Source organism: Magnolia sinica, chromosome 1, assembly GCF_029962835.1.
Source record: "Magnolia sinica isolate HGM2019 chromosome 1, MsV1, whole genome shotgun sequence".
NCBI lineage: Eukaryota > Viridiplantae > Streptophyta > Magnoliopsida > Magnoliales > Magnoliaceae > Magnolia > Magnolia sinica.
In genome coordinates, this window is record NC_080573.1 from 9,628,723 (window position 1) to 9,656,384 (window position 27,662).

General features: G+C 38.8%; 1 protein-coding gene across 3 annotated transcripts; it reads left to right on the forward strand.

The window, feature by feature from the left end:
* Nucleotides 1-805: 805 nt before the first annotated feature.
* Nucleotides 806-27,317, forward strand: LOC131239133 (tyrosyl-DNA phosphodiesterase 1). 3 transcript variants are annotated; one of them, XM_058236692.1, is made up of 16 exons: nt 806-960; nt 2,669-2,854; nt 3,774-4,049; nt 4,808-5,026; nt 6,116-6,176; nt 11,099-11,175; nt 11,288-11,545; nt 12,016-12,105; nt 20,807-20,941; nt 21,172-21,321; nt 22,406-22,509; nt 23,184-23,237; nt 23,378-23,468; nt 25,560-25,640; nt 25,800-25,953; nt 26,573-27,317. In XM_058236692.1, exons 1-16 carry the CDS (start codon nt 946-948, stop codon nt 26,668-26,670), a joined length of 2,049 nt encoding a protein of 682 aa, XP_058092675.1. In that variant the 5' UTR covers nt 806-945; the 3' UTR covers nt 26,671-27,317. The 3 variants fall into 3 exon arrangements, with proteins under 3 accessions (XP_058092675.1, XP_058092682.1, XP_058092686.1); XM_058236699.1 differs by lacking the exon at nt 25,560-25,640; XM_058236703.1 differs by lacking the exon at nt 3,774-4,049.
* The last annotated feature ends 345 nt before the right edge of the window (nt 27,318-27,662 follow it).

Consider the following 27,662-nt stretch of genomic DNA (forward strand, 5'->3'; position numbering starts at 1 on the left):
TGGTGAAATCCCACTGCGTGTGAGTTAAAAGTAAAAAAAGCATCCACAGTTTTGCATTCAACTGAAGCGAGTCTGATCGAAGGCTTGAAATGGCTGAATCTAATTTTCTTTGTAGTTATACCCTCCATCCACAGTAAGTCCTTTGTATACAAGGCATTAATGGTTAAAATATAACTTAGCCCTTAAATTGATTTTAAGCTATAGGGCCGCTGAAATTGTTCGTAGCCCACTCGATGACTGGATTGTGCCATTCATCAAGGGCCAGGGCATGCCTTTGCCAGAATAGTCGGGCTTAGCCACGGGTTGGTTTGGAGGACCATGTACTGCTCTTGCAGGCCCATTGCCTGCCCCTACTAACATCAGGAGTCCCATCTCACCCAACATGGTGCGGGCTGTATTGATGTATGTAATATCCGCACTGTCCATCCATTTTTGTCAGCTCATTTAATGATATGATTGAAGCAGATAAATATATAAGGTGACCATTAAAAACTTATCGTGGACCATCTCTGTGTTACCTTATTAACAGGTTGGATGGAAAATAAAAATGACGGTTCACATTACAGTAGGCCCTAGGAAGTTTTTAATGGTAAGCGTTCAATACTCACAGTTTTCCTACAATGTAGTCCACATAAGATTTAAATCTGATTCAATTCATAGTCGTACTGTAAAATGATTTGAAAAAACGGATGGACGGCGTGGATACACAATATATACATCAATGTGGGCCCCACGGTCAGGGCTGCACCGTATTATGTGATGCCGGGGGGCTGCACCTAATCGGCTCCCGCTAACATCTGTCGTCCATCACGGGCAAAGCGCGAAAAACACAGAGCCCCAGAGACAGTGCAGTGCTGTTCCCCAAACAGACCAAAACCCTTTCCAAACAATCCCAGCGTTTTTTGATTACTCTCTTCCATGTGAAGATTTCTAGATCCTCTCGCAATGGCCGAATCCCGGGTACTTCCACTCTCTTCCCTCTTTCTTCTTCTTCTTCTTCTTCTTCTTCTTCTTCTTCTTCTTTTTTTTTTTTTTTTTTTGCCTATTTTAAAGAAAAACACCTTTCGATGGCATATGAAACTTACTGCATACATAATCAAGACATTCTATACACAAAAAAGAAAAAAAAAGAAAAATGCAAGTAGTGAAATGGTGGGCAGCTATATTGGGTCCCGAGTGCGTAAGGTACTCGCATGTTAAATCTGGTCCGTCCAAATTGTGGGCCCCATTGTTTATGGCGCATAAAATGACATCCATGGTGATCCTAATCATTCAATTATTATCATTGAATGTGATATGTACCTTTACCGAATGTGTGGAAGAAATAGAATTGAATAAGATAGGAAATGAGAATTGAGAGATTAGAGAGAAATAAGGAAGAAAGATTATAATAGAATAAGGAGGAAGATAATTAGGAAAGATAAGAGGGAAAGCAATACTGAAGGATGATTGTTATTCTCTGATCCCTGTGATTGCATTGCTTTCCATTATATAAGCATTACAATAAAGTTTCAATTAAACAACAATAATTATGGAAGAGTAATTGACAATTTAAAATAAATAATTAAAAAGCATAAATTTTAATTTGAAAAATGATATTTTCAAATTCAAATGGAATTTGAATGGGATCTCATTAGAAAGGATGGTTAAAAATATAATCTTCTGTTGTTGAGCCTTTTGGGAATGTTAAGCTGTTGGGATATGGTTTAGATCATCTGATCAGTGTGAATTTCAAGCTATGGTCCAGACACAATGTTGATAAACGACCTTTTAGGACTGCCGGATATTGGAATGTAGTGTCATGAGGTGGTATCACCAAGGGAGCAAGGACATTCAAGAGCGCCGGTATAGACAAACTCTCTCTGTTTGCTATTTTTGGATGAAATACGAATAGCCAGCTGGAGTTAATCCTTGCAAAGAAGAGAGTGTAACGTGATGATTCAGCCAATGCATTCCCTGTTAGAAATGACCTCCTGAAAGTTGTGACACAGTTTCGCATAATGTCATCCAAGTCGTATCAGTTTCAGACCAACATGAGAGTCGGACTGAGTCGTACTGGTTTTGGTTCCTAGGTGAGTCGCCTTCCAAAATCCCTACTTAAATCCATGCGTAAGATAGGTTTTGGTTCTTAGGCGAGTCGCCTTCAGCCAACCCCTAAAATGTAGCATTATTTTAGTAAAAACCATTATCCTAATATTTCATAAGGTTGGCTTCTCCTGATTGTTGGATTTACCCTTATGATCATATTCACTGTCACGAGGTTTTTCTCGCTTGCAGATGTGCCACTCATGACTAAACAAACAAGTGCTTTGGAATTCATCGACTAAGGCATCGGGATCGTTATGGTCATATTTGCCAAATGCAAGAATCTTACAATCACCTCACCTCAACAATATTTTGGACAGTCGCCTTACCCAGTCAACAATGGAAACTCTTAACTGTTTTCTTCCCTTTAGCTTCACCCATCACAATTTGTTGCACGTCCATAGGTGTTGACAAATGTGGCAAATTCTTCACTGTCATTATAAAGAAAGTGCTACTACAAGCTGATTTTTTTAAAAAGTGTCATGTGGTACTTATCTTGTGTCATCTTTAGTTAGTGTGCACGTCTTTGCATAATATGTATTTTTGTAACTCATTAACATGGTGCTGTTATTCAACATTTTAGGTGAAGGTTGGATTCTTGGCTCCCATTAAGAACAATAAGAAGGAAGCTGACAATGCCTCAGGTGTACCAATTTTTGAAGGAGTGAATGTTATTGGTCGTAATGATCTGTCCGTGTCTGACAAAAGAGTGAGCCGCAAGCATATAAGTTTGACTGCTAGGCCTGATGGTTCCGCCGAAGTGGTTGTGGTACGTAGTTATTTACTTTCAGTGAAATGTTTTCTGTTTGATCTATTGAAAATAATAAAGAAGAACAGGATTGACAAAACTAAGATCTTGCAATTCAAGCATGCTCTCCCAAGTCAGAACTGCATTCCTATTTACATTGATTCACATTTGAACTCATGGTTTCCTTTGTGATGGATGATAAGTGTCTACTTGCCTGATAATGAAGAAAGTGAATGCTAAATTACTTTCTTGGAAAGTTTGTTAGAAGTTGAAAGGTGGAATTTCCATTGAAATGTTGCTCTGTGTCTTCATGACGTTTGATTATAGTGGGCCGAACTGCTAAACTTTTGGAACTGTAAGCACAGTAAGCTTGCTTGTATCTTCCCGCTTTTTTGTGTTCTTATACTTGAACAATTCTAAATCTGTGATGGATGGCAACACAAATTGATGATTCTGCGGGAATCAGATCCTTGAGGGTCAGCTTCTTCTATGTCCTTGAAGGTCAGCTTCTTCTATGTCTAAGTTCTAGGAGTACATAAGAAAGGGTTGTATTTTATTTTCTGCTACCCAGCGGGAGGCCATCGAGGTTGCCATATCTCTCATTTGTCGGCTCCCCAGTGCCTCTCCCCTAATTTTTTACTCCTTTGTTGAGGGAGAGAAGAAAAAGGAAGCCGGTGGTTATCTCAAACAAAAAAGAAAAAAAAAAAAAGAAGAAAAGGAAAAGAAGAAGAAGAAACAAGAAGAATGGGTAGAGAGGGAGTGAGAAAAGAAAATTTGTGATTGAATGGTGGTTTTCTGTGCTAGTGGAGAATGTTATGTAAGAGATTGTTTCCTAATATCTTAATTTTATCCTTAGCCTTTTATTATAATTGTACATTTAACTTCATTAGATAATTGAATAACTTGTATATTTGTGTTTGATATTTGAACGCATTTATAGGAGGGACCAAATCCAATCATTGTTAAATCTGGGGATCAGAGAAAGAAAATATGCTCTCAAGACAAAGTCATGATTGTTCATGGTGATATTCTAGAGTTGATTCCTGGGAACTTTTATTTCAAGTTTATAGCGCTGGCTATTGAGAATCACACATCTTCATCCAAAACAAATGCAAGCTTTTCAACTGAAGGAAAGAAACTTAGCGAAGTGGAGACCGTAACATTAAAAAGGAAGCGGCAGGTTCTTGAAGATGAAGCATTTGCCCGAACTTTGCAGGTGTTCTTTGACCTTAGATTGTTTCTGTTGTATCCTTCATATTGGTGGATTGGTTGTTATGTATTTTATATTTGTATAATTTCTTACTGTATTTAGATGCTCGTAGATGTATATTTTCATACTGTAGCTATATGCACATTTTTCCTTGAACTTTGAGCCACAAAATCCTTACTATGATTCTATGCTCTTCTCAAGTACATCTACATTTTATAATTTCATCAAGGTTGCAATAATAGAGTGGTGTTATGAAAATGGCTTCACATCTCTTTTTGTCTGAATTGCTCTTGTTCTAGAATTTGAGGATGAGATGAATCACTGATGGCCAATCATGGGATTGTGGGTGCATCAAGGAGTTAATTTAATTTAATTTTATCCTTTAGATCTTTATGTTTATTTGCTGGATCTTTATGGCATCGCAGTTAGATGTTCATCTCTTAGTATACATGCTTTAATCTGAGGTCACTTGATTCTGGAATTGGGGGAGTTAAAATATCATTGCTTGCTACATCCATCCATAGTTTTCTGATCATTTGTTGGAGACATCATCCTTCTACTTGATTGTTTTATTGTGACTATTGCCATTGTCATTGTTGGATGACTGATGACCGAATTTGGACCTTGCTTTCGGCTGTAAAAAAACCAAAATGAAAGATCCTTTGTTGGTTTTCTTCTTCGCTCTTTCATCAATAGCTACCATTTCATTTTTTATGTCTGTTCTTAGACTAAGTTTTGATGTTCTAATTCTGTGTTTGATACAGGATGAGCTGGGAAACGGTAGCAACTCTTTAGTAACTGTAAAACAGGTTGACACTTTGTCCCGATCGGGCACCATTGTTGGTTCTCACGATAACTTGGAGGCCATTCGTAGGTTTAGGGTTGATAAAAATGAACTACCGTTAACCTTTCGACTTATGCGTGTTCAAGGGCTACCTGCATGGGCAAATTCCTCCTCAGTTTCCATAGGGGATGTGATACAGGTAACTTTGGATATATTACTCAAGTGGTACGTCTTTCCCATATTTCAAGTCCTTCATAAGTACCCAATTAAGTTATTAGGTGTTCTTTTAATGGTTTCAGTACCAATGGGGTTTATTAACAGTGTCCTTTTTGGAGAATGTTAATAAATTCTAAAATCCATTTCGTTGTCCAATGTTGTATTATTTGTTTCTATCTTGTAATTGATCCTTACCTGCATTTTATTTGTTATCTTAGCAACAAATGTCATTTCTATTGTAACATTCTCGGGAAACTATGATTCCATCCCTCCTGTTAAGAAGCATAATTCAGGAAGGTCTTGCTTGTTCATAATTGTGCACAAGGTATTTAAGTGGAAATGGCCATGGCCTTGATTAAGTGTTAGTATGGAGGTCACTGCCTCAGCATTGTGATTCTTATGCCCAAACTGCTAAGGCATGAGGCTCGACGTTTATACTGCAACTGTTCTATACCTTCCATGCATTAGTAGGCACGATACTAAAATGAGACGGATGTTGATAGAGCATTTAGTCATTAAGCTCCAACTTCTCTTCCAAAATTCATTCATCAAATATTTTTATTTACTGCATTGTAGTTCTTGCCATATAGTTTGTTTTGGTATCCTTTGGGGTTTTCTTCTATCAACATATTTCTATAGATCCAGCATTAAAAAAATGCATATTTCCATAGATTCACCTTAATCCAATGTTGCACTGAAACATAGGATATGCACACACACATACATATTCCTGTAATAATATACTTGTTTATTTATTAGTTTAACGTTTTGTGTACTATATAGCAAAAATCACCCCATTGTGTACTTGCAGTAACATTTATATGTCATTGCTACCATAAAATGCCTGTAGCAAAAGGAATTCTCTATCATAGGAAACATTTTCATTGGTACCATATAAGCTGCTTGACCTTTGATTGTTTCATAATGTTGCAAGTATTCCTTTTATAAAACCCTGGATTTTAATGATCATGAAATGGATGTTACACATCATTTATCCCTTCTTTATGTTGAATTGCTTGTATAATGGGATTCAAGAAAGAACTTACTTTTGGTTTGGTTCATGGATTAGTAGGGGAATGTGCTTGTTGCTGTCCTTTCAAATTACATGGTGGACATGGATTGGTTAATATCTGGTGAGTTCGATTTGTAATCTATACATTTTGTCTCATTTTGTGGGTCAATGATTGTTGTTTTTCTCTTATTAGCAATTACTTAATATGTCACATGGTTTAAAATTGGGGATTTGTTACAACTAGAGCTTGGCATGCAGAATACTTTGGAGAAGAGTACTGACTATTCTGTTTCTGTTTTTTTTTTTTTTTTTTTTTTATTATATTTTTTATAAAAAAAAAAGTAGATTCTAATTTTGTCTTATATGATATTTCAAGGTAAAATCAACATTTGTGTTGAAAAACTAATATTCTTTACTCTTAGACCCTGATTAATGCACATCTTTTGAATTTATAGGTTTCAGTGTTGTGACAAAAAGATATCTGGGGAGAGAACATGAAAAGAATATCATAGGTCCTACTTTAGGAGCCTGAGTAGTGAATTTATTCATTGCATTCTGGCTGACCACCGATCTCAGAAAACTGGATGTTAATAGGATTCGTAAAGCCGATAGCAAATAGCTGGGAGCCTGGGACAAGGATATGAATATGATGGTCCTTGATAGAGTAGAATGGCATAACATGATTTGTGTAGCTGACCCCAACTAGTTGTGAACTTGTGAAAAGGCTAAGATGACGATGACGATGGAGGATGTGTGGATGATGAAGATGGACTTGCCATAAAATATTGTTAGCATGTGTGGCACGTGCAACTCATATGGAAAAATAAAGGGGGAAGGATATGAAGGGAAGGGTGCAGGCCATTTTTCTCTGGTCTGTTCTACGGCACATTGGGTGTAGAGTGTGAAGGGGATTTGTGCTGTATTTTGTAGATACTGCTAGGTTGGCATATATGACAGACGAGGCTTGATATTTTTTAGTGCCTGCCCAAAGGTTTTAAATTTTCTCTAACATAAACAAAGTTAGAGGTGGTGTGCTTACCATGGATAAACTTCAAAAGAGAGGTCTGATTCTCTTGAATGTTTGCATCTTGTGTGAAAGGGATGCTGAGTCGGTGGATCACTTGTTCCTCCATTGCCCTTATGCGAGGAAAATTTGGATGCCGTTTTGTTGACTCTAAACTGTTGCCGAGTCATGCTGGGTACTATTTCCTCCTTTCTGGCTTGGAATCGGGAAAGATGGAAAGGTTGTGTGGCACTTGGTGTCAATAACATCTCCGTGGGCCATTTGGGGAGAGGAATAGGAGATGCTTTGAGAACAAAGTCGGAATCAGAAGGTCGGGTATACCGCAAGCCATTGACTTGGGTAGTTGAGTGGGGTTTTGGGTTCAAGGAGTTGGACGCTTGTATCCTCGTTGCCTTTTTGGGCTTGTAATTTTCTCTTTCATTAGTATTCTTTTTCACCCTCTTTGGTGCAGCTTTTCAATAAAATTGTTATCTTAAAAAAAAGTTACCGCTGGTGTGCTCCCACCTTTCTCAAAAAAAAAAAAAAGGAAAAAAGAAAAAAAAGAAGAAGAAGGCTAGACACAGAGAGAAACATAGTGCAACTTGTGAAGATTTTTTGGAAATGCAAAGGAATTTAAAATTTTTGAAATTTCTTGATTTAACATTATCCTAGTTCTATGGATCCCCATCTAGACATTATCAAGTTTCTACAAAAAAAGAAAAAGAAAAATTCTCCTTTTAGAATTGCTCGTTGATCACTACCCCTCAAAATCGTGTAGAATGCCGATGCTGCACCTTTAAGCGAGAAGGTTCTCTCCGAGATCTATCCTAGATGAGAAGATCAAGAGCCAACACCCAACCTAGAGCAGGGCTAGAAAGTGCAAGAGAGTTGTCCAAGCATGGACCCTAAACGTGTGGGCATTTGGATGTGGAGGAGTCTCTCTCTCTCTCTCTTTCTCCCAGTCTCTTCGTCTTCTTCTCCCTCTCCCTCTCCCTCTTCCTCCCTCTCTCTCTCATCTCTTCTCTCTCTCTCTTTCTCCCAGTCTCTTCGTCTTCTTCTCCCTCTCCCTCTCCCTCTTCCTCCCTCTCTCTCTATATAGGTGGGGGACGTCCAAGGCTCTCACTGGTATCTCTTTGGCATATTATCTCTTTATAAAGAGGAATTAGGGTTAAAGGGAGATATATCAGTTATGGTGCTTCACCACCCTACAAACTTTAGTATGCGCCACTACATCTAAAGTCTGTAATGTAGCCAATCCATGCACCGAAGTTAACCCAATCCCGCTATTGACAATGGCAATGCACTTGTGATCTAGTACCCATGCAGATCGAGTGGTGGACCACAAGATCTCAAACATCGAAATTACCAAGTGCAATTAAAACACTTTTAACAATTAAAACAAATGATCAACTATTTAATACATTTACAAAACCATTTAAAACCTCATGAATGCTTGACCTACCGAAACCACTTAATGGATGGTCCAATCAACTAGATCTAAGCCATAAGAATATTCGTAGGCTACTAGTGGATTCCTTGTTGGATCATATAGACCCCAACCGTATCCTAATGCATGTACCTGACAACACCCACATATGGGTCACTGTTATTAACTCCTTGAGGTAAGCCAAAGCACATTACGCTAAGAATTTGAACTCCCCGCATCTCCTCAGGTCTAAATATTTGTAAAAGCTAGTACATATACAAGTCAATTTGGGCCAAGCATGATGAGCCTTCTAATCCATAGACTTGAAGCGATCCTCCAATGTAAGTATCCAATGGTTCTAATAATAAGATCCCATATCCATGGATACTCACACTCCTATTATGTGGGGATAGGCAAATGCACTAACTCGTTGATGAGGACATCATGTCACGTACACCCTTACGCATGTATTAGAGGAGAAAGCGGGCCGCGTCGATTTCCTTGTGGCTAGGCGAGTACCTGTGATTGTGTCGAAGACCCCATGTGCATGTGCGAGCATCTGGAAGACCCTATATTGGGAAGATGCACATGGGCTGCTTTATGGAGTTGGATCGGAGGGATGCAACAATCGGGCTATTGGATCGCATGGATCACATGATCGGGCCATTGATCGTTAATCGTCTACATCAGTTTTAGACTTTATCATATTTTAAGATTTAGTTTTTGATTATTTTATATTTGGACACATTATGAATATTTTAGTTGATTTTATTTAGACTAGAGTTATTTTTGTTAAAGTTCACAAGACGGGGATTTTTGTAATTTTTGAAGATTCTTGTATCTATAAAAGAGGAGGGCGTGTGACCTCTCCCTCATTGAATTTCATGATTAAAAAAAAGAGAAAAAACTCTTGCTTTCTTCTCCCATCTTCATGCGCTTTGAAGATACTTCCATGCGATTTGGAATGAAGATTGGTACGAGGCTAATCTTTATCAATGGAGGTACGAGGTCTCCATCTATCCTCACACCATCTTCTCTTTTCTTCCCTATCCAGGTATTTTCTTCAGATTCTTAATTCTCCCATCCGAAATCTTCATCTTCTCCCAAACTCAACTTTCCCACCATCATTATCAAAGCCCCTTTCTTCCATCCCCGAAACCTTAACCCTAAACCTAAAATTTTCAATTTTCCTACTTTCCCAAATTACCCAAATCCTAATTTTCACCTTAGGTTGTATTAGGTTTCCTATTTTGAAATAGATTATATCTTATGCTAATTGAAATAGACTACATCCATTAGATCCTAATTTCTTTTTATTTAATGATCTTGAGTTACGATGTTGGTAGCTTAGGCTAGGATTATGCATGGTTTTCTTTTGATTTTCATGATATTTGTGATGATTATAGCGATGTTTGTGTTTTTTTTTTTTTGTTAAATATCTTAATTCGGCTATTTGATTTCACATGTTACTTAGTTTATGCATCGGTCCTGCATCACTCGTACTTTGGGCCCGTTGGTGGAAATCGTCCATCCCGTCGTCCGGTTCCTCACAAAGGATGACCATATAAGCATAACCATAGATTCATCCTAAAACCCGCTAGGTGGTTGTAGACTAACAAGGTATTGAGATCCATCGAACTTGTGCGCAAACTCAAGTTCGAAGGACAGCAGAGGAAACCCTCTGTTTTAACCCATGTTCACATATGGTTAATATATATCCACATATTAATTAAGGCATTAAAACATGTCCACACTGGATCAATGGTCATCGTGATCTACATAAAACATCATCAATTCAATGGTTAAGATCATCACATTGGTTTTTTTAGGACAACACTAACACGGCTACATGTAGAGAGAGCTTGCACACAGGAGGTGCGTGTGGGCTACAACACAGGGAAGGGGGAAGAGAATGGTAGAAATGCCCTATGCACAAATCCGCACCGATCGCTGAGGCGGGGCAGGTAAAATCTAAGCCACCTGTCGTTGAACATGTGCACTTTTGAAATTCACTGAATACCCCTGACCTATGTTGGAAATCCCTTCTAATGTCCCATTAGATCACAAAGTTTACGACTCCCCTAAAACTAATTTTGTGGGCAAAATTGTCCATTTGCTGCTCTATATATAGTTGAGATTCAGTAAAAATATGTGCAGTTATGCTATTGCTTTGTTCTTTCCACAATAGTTATTGATTCAATTGTAGTCAGTTATGCTTTTTTTTTTTTTTTTAAAAAAATAAAATAAATTCTTTAGTTGTGGATTTAATTGGTTTATGGTTCGTTTGGAATGCCCGGAAATGCCAAAGGGGTCATGCATCGACCAGCTTCATGAAAATAGGATGATAGGTGGCTGGACCTGTTATCATCCCATTCTCCTCTTGGGGCGCATTCTGTGGACCAGGGCATTAAGCAAAGAATGCTGTCCGCATTTCGCAGGTAGTCAAACAGTCCCCTCCCTGCAGTATGTGCATGGGCAGATGCACATTCAGTTTTGTTCTCGTTCATGTGTACAACCAAGCAAGGCCCTTTTCTTGCTATGGAATGATTGGTTCATGCTTGTGCATTGGTTAGTGCTGTGCTTGTGATGTAATATCATTTATTTTTTTCTGCAGCATGTCCAATTCTGAGGAAGATACCCCACGGACTTGTTATTCATGGAGAAAGTGGTGCTAGAGTGGAGCATATGAAGGTTCGGTTGTTAATTTTTCTAATGATTGTGAGCTATCATTTGAATTTCTTTTCTTGCAGGCATTGATTTCTGAATCATTAATCTCTGCTGCTGTTTTTTTTTTTTTTTTCAGAAGAGCATGCCTGCAAATTGGGTTCTGCACCGCCCCCCGCTTCCCATTTCATATGGAACACATCATTCAAAGGCCATGCTCCTTGTATATCTTCGGGGGGTGCGTATTGTTGTACATACAGCGAATTTGATCTATGTTGACTGGAACAACAAAAGCCAAGGTTTGTGGATGCAAGATTTCCCGTGGAAAGATCAGAAGAATCTGAGCAGACCATGTGCATTTGAAAATGACTTAGTTGATTACCTCAATGCACTAAAGGTATTATTTCTTTTGTTCTATTTCAACTTGTAACGTCTAACCATAGTCATAGAACGCTTTTATTCTGTTTATTGCAACTTCGTATATTATGTAGAGGCTCAAGAGTTTGACATCATGTCTTGCTTCTCTGTAGTCTTTAGTTTGATTTACTCGCCAAGCAATACTCTTGAAAATGTAATTGTTGAGAACTTAAAAATGAAAGACTTTTCATTATTCATCAATAATAAAATATTTGATCCAAGTTCTCTTCTTCTTCTTCTTTTTAATAATAAACTCTTTATAAAAATTTAAAATTTACTTTTGATTTTTTATTGTGAAATCTTCCATTGTACAATTACTGCAATTTTTATCTATCAAGTATTTGGTGTGGGTGATGAATGCTGACTTATTAAAGTGTTTGTTAACCTTGTTATCGTCTCATCTTTGAGCAGAAACAATGTTAATTGGTTCTCTCCTTGGAATATTTGCAGTTGCCTGATGTCAGTGTTAATCTGCCAGGCCTTGGCAATGTCAATGTTAATGCTTCATTCTTTAAGAAGTTCGATTATAGCAATGCATCGGTATGCTCCAATCCTCTTTTGCTTTGAAAACTTGGGTTCTCTTAAATAATATTCTCAATGCTAAGTATTTGCATTAGAATCGGGATTATATAGCCCATCGTTCATCCGTTTTCAATTTTTCTGCAATGATGGAATAATATCATCCAACTAGTCATGTTTATTAGTTTCTTCAATAATTATTTCCAAGATACTCATTGCCTTATCCTTTTCACCGGTTGCTTCTATAGTTACCATAGTATTTACTGTGAATCTTGTGATTTCTCTATTAGGCAGGACCTTAAAGGATAACTGCTTTCATTAATGTCCAGGCCAGGGGGTTTATAGGAGAATATATCATATGCACGCACTTTTCTAAGCTATCTTTCTCATCTTATTGTATTTATTTTCTTGTTGCCTATGTTTTTTTGTATCAATGGCTCCTTATTGTATTTATTTTTTTGTTGCCCATGTTTTTTTTTTGTATCAATGGCTCCTTATCTAAGTAAATCATTGCATCCTTTGCTTACAATTCTGTTTCCTTTTAGATCGCATTAATGATGCAACAGTTTGAGGAGTATTTGCAACAATACTGATTTTGACTGGATGAGCTAAACTGGTTTGGGTTGGGGATGGGTCTCATGGTTCCTCATGGTGGCTAAGTGAAGGGATAATTGCTTGAGGCTAGAGGCAGCCTTAAAATAAAGGAACTGGTAAAAAAATGATGACCTAAAATAAAAGAGTCAACCGACAAACATTTTTACATTATAATATATAATCATAAATATCTGATTAAGTCTAGAAAATGAATTTTCTAAGGATTGGGTCGTCATCAAAGGGGCAAGGGACAATTGTACCAACTTTTGCAATTAAAGTTCTATGCTGGGTTCTCCATCTTTTGACTGGGTTGGCAGTTGGCACGTGCTGTTAGATGCTATATTTATAGCCATAACGTAAGATGCATAAGCGGGCAGTACGGTAGGTTAGCATAGTCTTACCTGTTTTGCCTTTGGAACTTTTTGTTGCGAGTCCACACATCCACTTATCAATGTGTTGAACTTTTCAGACAACGCATTCAACATTTGGTTTGTTTGAGTTGAGCGAATCTCCAACCCCAAGAGGGAATGAGTCAAAATGGAGTATTGTCAACTGTCCACCTCTTGTTAAGGCTTTTGGTTTTTTATTGCTATTGTAATTTTGACACAACTTGTGTACTGTGTGCGCCCGCGCGCGCGTGTACATATATATACACAAATACCGTTCACCCCCCATGTATTGATAGAATTACATATACACATATATGTACACACACACACGTGTGGTCTTGCCAGGGGCTGTTTATTGCAGACAAAATTCCTTCTAGAAATTCCCAAAACTTTGGATCACACAGCCCCATGGAATAGGAGGAAAACCCTACTCCACTAAGATTCACGTAGAGTGGCTCATAGGTCTTCCACTCACATGCTTTCCTGGCTGACTTGGGAAGGACATGGTACAGTTAACCTCTTTTTTTTTTGGCCTTGATGCATGTCCAAGTTATTATGAGGTTCCATGTGAGTGCTTTTTTCCTGTTCATGCCTGCATCATGAGCTTTGATGTGGATTTCATGTACCCCTCGAAAAAGACCACATCCAAAAGTGATAAATTAGGTGAAACAATTTTGGACATCAATCTCTAATTTTATTTTATTTTTGGAACATTGGAAAATATTATTAACAAATGGCCAAAGCCAAAATGTACAAATATACACAAAACAAAATCAAATTTACAACTCAAGCCAACTATCGGGGAGTTTATCAATTGTCTTAGACACTATCGCCCATTCCATAACATTTGATTTAGCCTTATTAAACATTTCCAAAACCCATCCCTCCTGATTCCTAAAGCAGCAATTATTCCTAACCATAAAACCCAAATCCCCGCAAGCAAACACAACCACCACACTTTTCTTCCTTCTATTAAAAGCAACATCGTGCCACGTGAAGAAGAGTTGTGAAATGGACAATGGTGATACCCATGCTATTTTGAACAACTTGAAAAAGCCCTCCCAAAAAGCTCTTGCTAAAGAACAATGAATAAATAAATGATCTACTGATTCCGCATCTTGGAGGCACATCAAACAAACATTCGGAAGTATCGTCTTTCTTTTCCAAATATTATCCACCGTAAGCACTTTGTTGTAACCCACTAACCATGCGAAAGCGGCGATCTTTGGCGGAGCACCATACTTCGAAACAAAAGTAGACTGACTAATACCTTCACTAATTTTGTTGCCGCTAAGCATCTTGAAGAAAGATTTAACTGTAGATTTCCCAGACGTATCTTTCCTCCAAACCAACGAATGCGGCTTGCTTAACACTGGATGAACATAGGAAAGCAACCTTAGCAAATTAATGAACTCCTTTGCCTCATCATTGTCTAGATTCCTTCTAAATTGTGAGGACCAAACAACTTTTTGACTTTGCATATTAAAACTTCCCACTGATGGGGACATCATGCGCACTCACGCCGCCCCCCCTACGCACGTATGCCAGAAGGAGGGCCCCACCGTCGATCTGGATCGATGACGACGTCCAGGGAGGGCCTCCTACCTAGAAGACGAAGTTTTGATTTAAAAGAGTGGACCCGTTAGTCAAGAAAAGCCCATCATGGAATCTCATGATCGTGGCCCACTAGTCAGATTGATTTCATATTTTAGGTTTTGCTTATTAATATTATTTAGAACATCATAGATGCTTTAAATTTCTTTGATTAGTTTTTATTTTGGTTTACTTCATCGCTAAGTAATAGGTTGCGCACATGGCGTGAGTTTTTGGGTATAGGGTTTTCTTATAAATAGGCACCCCTTGTAGCTCTTTTTTAATTGATTGAAGATTAATAAAAATTCTGCGTTTTCCTACTCTTTGAGTTGTGAAGCCTAATTGGGTGCGGAGCCCTCCCTTCATTGAAGGGTTAACTATCGTGGTGCGAGGCCACATCTATCCTGATTTGCCCCCATCCATCGCCATCTCTACTACCCATCTTCTACCATCCATTCTTCTCATCTCACCCCATCATCTACACTTTGAATCAATCATCTATTGCAGCAATTCTCCTCTCCACAACAGAATTTCAGAATCTGGCCCTACAGGAGGGCTGAAACTTCGGCGAAGCACCACGCACAAACCGTACATCGGATCGAGTTGAGATTTGGGAGTTTCGGAGTCCATCCCTGGCCGACCAGGGCCAAGGTGGCTTTTTTCTGAATAGTGGGCCTCACACACGTGCGGCCGGGATCACACGCACGTGTGTCTGGGCCATTGTTGTTGTCCACACGTGCGGTACTTTTCCGGTTCATCTCTCTCCTCTCTTTCACTCTTTCACCCAAAATCCTTAAACCAAACCCTAAATTACTCAAATCTCCAATTTTATTCCTCTTTTCTTACCCTTTTCCTGAATTGGAATTTCTGAATCCCTTGGATTAGAGACTAATTACTATGCATGTGTGGATGATTATTTCTTATCTTTGAGTATCGTTTGGTTCATAATTTTTATTGATCCAACCGTATCATGTGTAAGCCTGGACCCGCATAGATTCCACTTAATTGAATGTTTGGACTTTCATGTGGGATGTGGAATTTGTGTAATTATTTCTGAACTAACGTGATCTTAAGCATGAAATCTCGCATATCATATTTAATTTTCATGTCGTGCATCAAATTTGGTATCAAAGCCTAGGGTTCTTGTAGAGGAATTCATTACATGTTTAGGGTTTGGTTGTTTATATCCATTACACATCAATTCTCATCCTCTATGGCTGTTTAGAGGTCCATAAACCCTAACATAAGTTGCTGAAATTTTTTGTTATCCCCTTATTTGAATTATTTTAGAAGTTAACTTAGTGTTCTATTTCTAGGTTTAGAAAGTTTCCTTTTTTGTTTTTTAGAAACTAATTTTTTAGAAACTTTCTTAATTTGTTTTTAGAAACTAATTTCCTTTCCTTTTTCTTTTTTAGAAACTAGTTTACTTTCCTTTTTCTTTTTTAGAAACTTACTTTCTATTTTTAGAAACTTTCCCTTTTCTTTTTTAGAAACTAACTTACTTTCTATTTTTAGAAACTTTCCTTTTTCTTTTTCTTTAGAAACTAGGTTGTTTTTTTTTTTTTAAGAAACTTTTTAATTTTTTTTTTTTTTTTAGAAGCTTTCCTAATTTGTTTCTTTATAAACTTTCCTAATTTGTTTTTAGAAACTTTCCTTTTTCAGAAACTAGGTTACTTTTCTTTACAAACTTTCCTAATTTGTTTTTTTTTTTCAGAAACTTTCCTAATTTGTTTTTTATAGAAACTTTCCTAATTTGTTTTTCTTAGAAACTTTCCTTTTTCGTTTTTAGAAACTAGGTTGCTTTTTTTTAGAAACTTTCCTAACTTGTTTTAAAAACTTTCCTTTTTTGTTTTTAGAAACTAGGTTGTTTCTTTTAAAAATAAAATAAAATAAAAAAATTCTTATATTTTGGCAACTATATTGCTGAATTTTGGTTGACACCTTACACTAAACATGGAACAATTGCAAGAGTCACTAAACAAGCTGTCCCAAAAGTTGCAGTTTATGATTAAGCGTTTGGAGATGGACCAATACTTAGAACAACTTGATGTGCGCATTACCCGACTAAAGACCATCTCCAGGACAAACCCCACCATTGGGGTAGACGTCCCATCTCAGGCAGGTGGCCTGGTGGATAGACCAATGAATGAAGTTGGTGAAGGAATCAATTATGGGTGTACACCCGTGCACTCACCCTATGAGAGACATCAAGACCACTATTTTGAGGGGTACGACATGTGCGGCCTTGTGACTGGAGAGAGTGCACCAGAAGCTAGTGTAGAGTTACCCACTGAGGCCATTCCGATAATGGATAAGTTACATGATGTCTTTCCTGATGATCTACCAGATGAGTCTCCCCTTAGGAGGGATATAGAGCACACCAGAACATGGGACACCGTAATAGCTACAGCCGAGATTGCGTTTAATAGTTCTGTCGATAGGTCCACAGGTCTCAGTCCTTATGAAGTCGTTACTGTTTATAAACCTGAAAAACCTATTGATCTTGTCTCTATGTCACTGTCCCATAGGGTGTCAGAGCCTGCGGAGTCTTTTGCGATCACATTCATTCATGGCATCAAAAAATCAGGCAGAAGATCACTACTAGCAATGAACATTACAAATTTTCTGCAAACCAACATAAACGTTTCAAAGAATTCAATATTGGGGACTGTGATAGCATCTGGCCCGAACGGTACCCTCCCGGGGCCGTTCGTAAGTTACACGCACATAGCGCTGGACCCTTCAAAATTATAAAACGAAACGGTCTCAATGCGTATGAAGTCGATCTTCCACCTTCTATGGGAATTAATTTTATATTCAACGTGGAGGATCTAGTTACTTTTCCGGGGACCACTAATACTTTGTCCGGCCCTTCGCCTACTCGTCCTCATTCCCCATATTTATCCCTTGAACCATGATCCCTTTCCGACCCATTTTTTCAGCCTCTACTTCCCATACCTACTCTTCCTGACCTTTCTTCCCAGCCTCTACCTTCCATACCTACCATTCCCGACCCATTTTTTCAGCCTCTACGTCTCATACCTACCCGTTCCGACCCATTTTTCCAGCCCCTATCTCCCATACCTACCCATCCCGACCCATTTTCTCAGCCTCTACGTCTCATACCTACCCTTCCCAATCTATTTTTTCAGCCTCTACCTCCCATACCTACTCGTCCCGACCCATCTTTCCAGCCTCTACCTCCCATACCTGTCCTTCCCGACCCATTTTCCTAGCCTCTACCTCCCATACCTAACCTTCACACACCCAAAAAGGAAATAGAGGACATCCTGGACCATCAGATAGTTTCAACGTCGGACGGCGGGTTTCAGAAGTACCTGGTTAAATGGAAGTCACGCCCAGCTTCAGACAGCACGTGACTCACTGAGGAGCTTCAGAGACTTGATCCTGACATCCTGGAGCGGTTTAGGAGTTTTATTTCGCTAGTAGTGAAATCTTCACAGCCGGGGAGAATTGATGGGGACATCACGTGCACTCACGCCGCCCCTCCTACGCACATACGCCAGAAGGAGGGCTCCACTGTCAATCTGGATCAATGACGACGTCCAGGGAGGGCCTCCTACCTAGAAGACGAAGTTTTGTCATCAGATAGTTTCAACGTCGGACGGCGGGTTTCAGAAGTATCTAGTTAAATGGAAGTCACGCCCAGCTTCAGACAACACGTGGCTCACTGAGGAGCTTCAGAGACTTGATCCTGACATCCTGGAGCGGTTTAGGAGTTTTATTTCGCCAGTAGTGAAATCTTCACAGCCGGGGAGAATTGATGGGGACATTACGCGCACTCATGTCACCCCCCCTACGCACGTACTCCAGAAGGAGGGCCCCACCGTCAATCTGGATCGATGACGACGTCCAGGGAGGGCCTCCTACGTAGAAGACGGAGTTTTGATTCAAAAGAGTGGACTCGTTAGTCAAGAAAAGCCCATCATGGGATCTCATGATCGTGGCCACTAGTCAGATTGATTTCATATTTTAGGTTTTGTTTATTAATGTTATTTAGAACATCATGGACGCTTTAGATTTCTTTGATTAGTTTTTATTTTGGTTTACTTCATCGCCAAGTAGTAGGTTGAGCACATGGCGCGAGTTTTTGGATATAGGGTTTTCTTATAAATAGGCACCCCTTGTAGCTTTTTTTTAATTGATTGAAGATTAATAAAAATTCTGTGTTTTCCTACTATTTGAGTTGTGAAGCCTAATTGGGTGCGAAGCCCTCCCTTCATCGAAGGATTAACTACTGTGGTGCGAAGCCACATTTATCCCGATTCGCCCCCATCCATCGCCATCTCTACTACTCATCTTCTACCATCCATTCTTCTCATCTCACCCCATCATCTACACTTCGAATCAATCATCTATTGCAGCAATTCTCCTCCCCACAGCAGAATTTCAGAATCTGTCCCTACAGGAGGGCTGAAACTTCGGCGGAGCACCACGCACAAACCGTACATCAGATCGAGTTGAGATTTGAGGGTTTCGGAGTCCATCCCTGGCCGACTAGGGCCAAGGTGGCTTTTTTCTGAATAGTGGGCCTCACACACGTGCGGCCGGGATCACACGCACGTGCGTCTGGGCCATTGTTGCTGTCCACGCGTGCGGTACTTCTCCGGTTCATCTCTCTCCTCTCTTTCACTCCTCTTTCACCTAAAATTCCTAAATTACTCAAATCTCCAATTTTATTCCCCTTTTCTTACCCTTTTCCTGAATTGGAATTTCTGAATCCCTTGGATTAGGGACTGATTACTATGCATGTGTGGATGATTATTTCTTATCTTTGAGTATCGTTTGGTTCTTAATTTTTATTGATCCAACCCTATCATGTGTAGGCCTGGACCCGCATAGATTCCCGTTAATTGAATGTTTGGACTTTCATGTGGGATATGGAATCTGTGTAATTGTTTCTGAACTAATGTGATCTTAAGCCTGAAATCTCGCATATCATATTTAATTTTCATGTCCTACATCACTCACCCATACATTTGCCTTTACCGCCAACCTTGCTAACCTAGGAAAAACCTCACATAATTTTTTGTTTCCCCACCCATGTATCGTCCCAAAACTTTATCTTTAGTCCATTTCATAGCAAAATATCTATCCCTTCCCAAACTTTCCCTTTTAATGATGCCACCGATTTCCAAAAGAATGAGGACCTATACAAAGATTACGCCCGGATCCAACAACCTCCTTTTATAACGTCATATTTCCTTACCCACCACCTCTCTCCATAAACTGCCCTCTTCAACCCCAAACCTCCATACCCTCTTCCCTAACAAGGCTAAATTCATCGCCTCCAAGCTTTGTAATCCTACACCCCCTTGATCCCATGGTTTTCTTTCTTCCTACTTCATAAGATAAAACCTGTGCTTATCCTCTGCTCCTTGCCACAGGCAATCCCTTCTTATTTTTTCCACTTATTACCGATTTCAGACATGTAAATAACGACATAAAATAAACCAGAAGATTTGACATCACCGACTTTATAAGATTTAATCTTCCTTCCAAAGACAAATGTCTATTACTCGATGCAAGACAATTAATCACTTGCTTTAAAAGATCGAATTGATAGAGCCCGATCTGAAAATGCCCCTGCATTAATCACCCCCAGTGAGGAGTCTCGAACACGAGACCTCCCGCTCTGATAACACTTTGATGCAGGACAATTAACCACTTGCTCTAAAAGCTCGAACTGATAGAGCATGGCGAATCAATCCCTTTATCTCATAACTTAGGCCCCATATCCCATCGGTTAGGACCTCGGCCGAACCCCCTTATGGGCCCCACTTCACATGGGTTCTGCTTCACACGAACCACCCACCTCACACGGGTGGGGCCCGCCTCACACGGGCTGCCCACCCCGAGTGTACCCCTACATCCCACAGGCCACCCCACTCGAGCCTGGTGTGAAAATGCCCTTGTATTACTACTCTATTGCGATAACTTCCTTTGAAACCTTTCGACCACTTTATCTTCACCTACAATTCTGACATACAGTTGTTTGTCATTCTCTTTCATAGAAGAAAAGGATAATTTTCTTGATCATGTCCTTTTCCTTATTTATCTTTCAGAGCTCATATGACATGACCCTTGTTCATTCTGATGAAGCTTTTTTTTTTCTTTTTTGTCAGGTCAGATTAATTGCATCTGTTCCTGGTTATCATGCGGGTTCCAACCTTAAAAAGTGGGGCCATATGAAACTACGGACCATCCTGCAGGAATGTGTTTTCGACAAAGAATTTCGAGGGTCCCCTCTTGTGTATCAGGTATGATGATAAAATCTTTAGAAGGAAATAAAGTACCTATTCTTGGTAATTGCACAACTGATTTTTCTTTTTTTCTTTTTAATTTGGAAGTTGTAAGTCTTTCTCCACTGTATGCAATGATTCTAGTTCTACTGCATTGAGGAGTTTATCTGTCCTGTATCTCCAATGTTGCATGTATATAATCGTATGGTAGATTAGGTCAAAATGTAACTTGCACCGTCTTCTTTCAGTTTTCCTCACTTGGTTCTTTGGATGAGAAGTGGATGGCTGAATTAGCATCTTCAATGTCATCGGGTTTATCTGACGATAAAACACCTTTGGGCTTGGGGAAAGCAATGATAATTTGGCCTACTGTTGAAGATGTCAGATGCTCTTTGGAGGTAATATTATTGTGTTGGATAGAGTAAGCCTATTCCTGAATACTTTTCCATTGTACCATGTATTACCTTCCTTTTTATCAATAGCAAATTACATATAAGATTTGTAAACAAAACTACAAATAGATCACTGAAAAGAAAATAGAACAAAACGATCTAAGGGATCCAGGCTAACCATTTTATACACGAAGAACCTCGAAATTTCTGTCTCACGGATTATGATAGATTACTTGGTTGTTTTCCATGCCTGTTATACTTTCTTGAGCCAGTTTTTTCCAGGGTCTTCTTTTTTTTTTTTTTTGTAATAATAATAAATTTATTTAATTATTTATTTTATAAATGGGTATAGGAATTTTATTAAAAAATAGAGGATACAAGGTATCATCCAAGATACAAAGGGGATGACATTCCACCTGATCCCATTAATAAAGCTCAATGATTATTAGGCATCTGCAAATCTGGAAGCCCACAAGTTTAAGGGCCCAAAGTTTCTGCATTGGAATAAAGAATAATGGGGCAATGATTAAAAAAAAGGGCCACGGTTTATAACATACTAGGATATGCCTAGGGAATGTTCCTCCCAATCCCCAGATATAAGAAACCTGTCCAATGTGGACATAGAAGGATCTCTTGGTTATTTTTCCAAGTGAAAACAAACTCCCAAACGACTAGTCAATCAATTCATTGACTGTCCACCCAAATAGAAAATACATGCCTAGAAGGGGTGATCATGCTACAACCTTTCCTTTCATGCGAGAACCGGATAACATTGAAGTCTCCACAAGCAAACCATGGGAGATTCCATCTGATTTTAACCTTATCCAATTCCCCCCCCCAAAATCTCTCCCTTAAATATTGTGAATAAGGACCACATATGGTGGACAATGCCCATGAGAAACCCCCTTGGCACTCCTTGAAGAGGATGGACACTGAACATGAGAGCCTATCATTGTCTCACATGGTTACAGATGTCTTTTTATATAGATGTTTGTATGTTAGGTTCCACAATTGCTTCCTATGCTCCTACTTCTGCTTGCTTTTCAGCAACGATCCCCATAGTGTCCTAATACGTTGCTTCATTCATCAGGGTTATGCTGCTGGTAATGCCATTCCAAGCCCACAAAAGAACATAGAGAAAGATTTCTTGAAGAAGTATTGGGCAAGATGGAAAGCAGATCACACTGGTCGGGGGTATGCTTGTGTCTATTAGTTCTTATCAAGGATTATGAAAGTAGCTTTCTAGATTTAGCCTTTAAAAGATTTAATCCTCTACCTTCTTGCCATGCAATGTTGGAAGATTTTACAATAGATTTCATATTTTTCCTCCTTTTGAGTTCGCTTGTTGTCCTTAGAATTGCATGACCATTTTTTGAAAGTCAAGCATGGTTCATCTAAGAACCTTCTTGAAGCTGGCTTCCCACTATAATTGAAATTCAAGAATAGACTCGTTGAGGGCGCGGAAGTCCAACATGCTTTTTATTGGAGTTTGAGTTCTTTTTGTTATGGCAAAAGGGTGGGTTGCAGTTTTACACATGTTGATAGTAATTTTTCTTACTTTTCAACCAATGAGGATTTTCTTTTTAATCTTTATTTTCTATGGTAATAATTTTTATTGCTTAAAAAGCTGAAGAGTACATAAAGAAAGAAATTTATGTTTTGATTCAGCCAAAGACTCTTTGAATATTTTGAATGCAATACAATTTCTGCAATCGTGCTTCATCATATCATAAAATACATGTTTTAGCCAGTTTTTGTAAAAGGGTCATATTTTACACTTGAAGAAGTCCGTGCATTCTCTCAGTACTTTTCTGTTCCATACGATGTTATATGAAACATGCTAATCTTTTCACTCTTTGATGTACCAGTCGTGCAATGCCTCATATAAAAACGTTCACTCGATACAATGGTCAAAATCTTGCGTAAGAAGTCATCCCTATCTTGTTACAGGATGCTTCTGTGGTTTCCATGATACATTTATTTATTTATTCAATATATTATCTCTCTTTGTCATGCTAGTTAGGCAGTTTTATGTGTAAAAGTGATTGGGTTCTTTCAACAGTTGGTTTCTCCTGACTTCAGCAAACCTTAGCAAAGCTGCGTGGGGTGCACTTCAGAAGAATAACTCCCAACTTATGATCCGTTCTTATGAGGTATGCTTCTCTGGATTGGACACTTCAAAACTCTTGTGAACAAAAAAATATTTTCTGTGAGATATGCTTTACTTCTTGCATGTTCCTGCTTGTATGGAAACTAGAAACAACAAAAAGAGAGAAGAAAAGAAGGAAAAAATCAGAGAAGCAAATGAAAATGTTAAGAGTAACCTATCATGCATGATGGATGAAATCAGAAAATCGATGAAGGAATTGGGGCAGAGAATGAGAAAAAGGTGAATCATTCCAATCATGAATGAAAAAAAAAAATGAAAAAGAAAAGAAAAAAGAAATGAAACATATCAAATATGAAGACAAAACATGTGATGGTGGTCTGCATCCATAAAAGGAGGTGGTATGGAGAAAAAAAAAACCCTTGGAAAAGGAGATAAAAAAAAGAACTTACTATAAAGCTTCCCGAGAGAGAAAATCTCTAACTAGGGATAGCTTGCCCCTTACTTATCAATGAAATTCAATCCATTGCAAGTTGCTTGGCATTCCTAAGAGTCAGTACTCGTATAGGAACTGAGAACCATGGATGATCTTATGCCAATCCAGACTAGCTCCTACTAGGGGTACGTTGGCCATTCTGGTGCAGGGGGGATTATCCCAGATGACAATCGTGCAATTTTGAAATTATTTTCTGCTCCCAGGATGGGAGTGGGGGTGCAGGGTTGGTGTGTGTTGGGCTCTAAGATTGTTATCAGGAGGCCATCTAAGCCGTGTAATCTTGCTTTTGTTTCTAAAGACATTCATGATCTCTCTAATGTTCATTTACTCATGTCTGCAGAGAAGCGAATGACTTAGCAGAGTCTGTAGCTAAAGATTGTGTATCTAGGTCTGTTATTTGTGTTATGAATTATCCATAAAAAAGACGCCAGTCTTAGTATTGGTTGTCTGGCTGGCCTACTCCCACTGAAATGCTTTAGTTACTAACTTCTTACCATGGTAAATAACAGTGTATATGCCCAATCCGAGTTTACATTTTAAGTGGTTTTTATCCTATTTTGTGTAGGGTCCACTCTGAGTTGAATTCGATTTCTTAAGATGTTGAGAATAATATTACAATTACTGATTCCTCATCATCTCTTCACCCCAAGGTATTCCGTATCGGTAACAGTGGCCGTAATGGTTACCACCATTATCAATACGGGTATCGGCCAATATGGGGGCGTAGCGACCATTACGATCCCTGTAACGGTCGAAAATTTTCTTTTGCCTAGAAATTTTTGAAAAAATATCTAGAAAATATAGAATAATTTAAATATTCCTAATATGTATTCATTTTTTGCGTTGAACATGTTTATGGTAGTGTAACAGTCCACTCTTTAGTGAGAGTGATATGTCTAGCTGTCTCGAGAATTTGTGAACATGATTATATGTCTCTAATGTTTACACATCACAATCAAGCATTAGAACTAGAAATAATAATTTAAAAAAAGGCATAAATACTACTTTTTCAAATTTTTGAAAAAAAGGCAATTGGAGCTTCAATTCGCTGAAATCACTTCAATCTATGGTTTTAATCCTAAAAACTATAGTAAGAGTGGTCGAAATCTATTTTAAAATGATCTAGGAGAGTTTTTGGAATGAGAAAAGTGAAAAAGTGAGGGGAAAATGGATTTAAATAGAAAAAAAAAGTGGTGGTTTTCCTACTGTTACGGGAGTAACGGCTGTTATGCCCCGTAACTGCCTTTACGGCCACCGTAACGGCTGATATGATCTAAAAAAACCAACTATCCTGTTTCACCCTTGTATCGTGTAACGGTTATGGCCGTCACCTATACGCATCTAGCCTTTACAGGCGTATCGTAACGGATACGGAACACCTTTATTTTAAAAAAAATAATAATAATTTAAGGTTAGCTTGTTAGTACACACCCATGTCAGTACACACACTCCATGTTAGCCAACCCCACTAGGGATCGGATACGGAACACCTTGCTTCACACATTAGTGATGTTCTTGGGTCCATTCATTCTTTTACTTCCAATCCAAAGAAACTTCCTGCATTGCCTCTTTTATAGGTATTTTTCATACTTGTAATAGTAATGTTTTTATTTCATTGTTTTTAAATTTTTTTTTTTTCAGTTGGGGGTCCTATTCTTGCCATCTCTCATCAAAGGTGAAGGTTATGGTTTTTCTTGTACAGAGAATGGCGGTTCCAACCAGGTGCTACATTGTTGATATTGATTTTGTGGGCGTTGGAATATTCACAAGTATAGATTTTATGGGTTCATATGCTTTTGTTGCTTGAATGGATGTATAAAATGGTAGTTAACAGTCACATTCCTTTTTTATTTTATTTTTATTTTTTCCTATTGGTTATAGGGTAATAAATGCGAATCATCACGAAATGCGGAAGGGTGCAAAACAAAGCCGGTGACTCTTTGTGGGCAAGGAAAGAGAAGTCCAGATTCATCATCTGCTGTCATCCAACTGCCAGTTCCATATGAACTCCCTCCACAACCATATAAGCATGAAGGTTAGGCAGTGATTTCCATTGGATGCTCAATTTTGGTGGAATGTTATTTGTAGTGGTGTTTGCACCTGACAAACCAAAGCACTGGACAAGCTGATGTGGCAAACTTGTCATGATCAGGTCCATTGATCAGGCTTGCCTTGTGGTAAGCGCTCCTTATCAGTCCACTAATCAAGTGGGCCACACTAGTGCCCACATATAGACAGTTAGAAAATGGAGGTCCAATTGTCCTCATTCAACATGCATGTGTCGCCCACATGATGGATAGGCTAGCCTGAGTTTTAGGCTGTAAATAGCATTCCTTTTGGTAGTGTTATGATTTATTCATGGGAAAAGATTGTGCGCGCAGTTGTACACGCGCATCAAGAATCCACATCTCTGACCATCCATAGATGGTGGATAGGTAACCTTCGATGCTCATTTCAAAATGGTTTTTCAAATTTCGCATTTTGAAATGCTTGGTTGATTCTCACTAACCATCTTTCAGTGGTGGGAGATGTCTGTGCACCAACTGAATTGGTTGGCACCACGAATACTAAATTTGTGCCTTTTATTTATTCATCAAAAATATCAATATTTATGTACAATCTCGTTTATTTTCTTTTTCTTTTTTATGTTTCAGATATACCATGGTCATGGGACCGGAGATATCAGAAGAAGGATGTCTATGGTCAAGTTTGGCCACTGCATGTTCAGCTCTATACCGATCAAGACTCTTGAGCAGTTTTCAGTAAGAAGTTTCATATTCTTTTTCACCGTGGCACTATGGCAGGTGATTTTCTGGCTCTGGAGATGGTAGGTTTTGACAGAGCTCAGATGGACAAAATGATATATGGAGAGTTTGTGGCAGGTTTGGTTTGTGGTGTTCCTCTTTTCAGGGTTTCTGTACAGCACATGAAGTAATTTGCGTTCAGCGGTAGAGGAATACTCTCCAGAGATGTCCTGGGCTGCTCATCAGGTGGTTCATGCATGCAGAAAATAAATGGATGGATAGAAAAAGCAGAACTCAAGTTCCCATTCATTTAGATGTGTAGCTCGCCTGATGAATTGGTCAGTCTTATTTCTGGGCATTGATGAACATCACAGATCTGGCACATTTGCCACATTTATGTTGGGGATAACATGCACGCACGAGGCGGGCAGCGAGGGTCACTCGTTCTAGGCGAATCTACTGCTGTCCAAAGACTGAGCTCTGGGAATCCAAACATGTATTTCAAGAAGAGCTTTGGAAATATTTGTTTGAGATTTTTGGCCGCCGTTAGATGATGTGTGGTGTAGATAAGACTACCAATCTTATACTTGAAATAATTAATTAGCAGAAGATCATAGGAAATGGAATGATACAACTATTTCCTCGTAAGCTTGAATTCAATATGAAATTACAGGTAGCCTGCACCCAGCAACAAAACCTGTTTTAGGGTTGAAACACTCAAGCTGTGGGGACTACCATGTTTTTTAAATGTAAATCCATCTGTCTAGTTAGAACTATGATTTGATACACACAAAATACCAGGCTGATAAAGAACTCTGATGATGGGCCATACTAATTGGAAAAATGGAAAACTGCTACTAAAACTTTTTAAAGTTTAGATGGACGGTGTGGTCCGCCTGATATTTGGATCATGTTGATTTTTTGAATTTTCAACTGACCTGATTAACGTGTCCGATGAATGATACACACCGCGGTGGCCCCATGCATGAGCCTATGGTTG

Coding starts and splice junctions, on each gene's coding strand:
- LOC131239133 (XM_058236692.1), top strand. Junction 11,176..11,287: donor CTAGAGTGGAGCATATGAAG/GTTCGGTTGTTA, acceptor TTTTTTTTTCAG/AAGAGCATGCCTGCAAATTG. Junction 23,238..23,377: donor TACAATGGTCAAAATCTTGC/GTAAGAAGTCAT, acceptor TTCTTTCAACAG/TTGGTTTCTCCTGACTTCAG.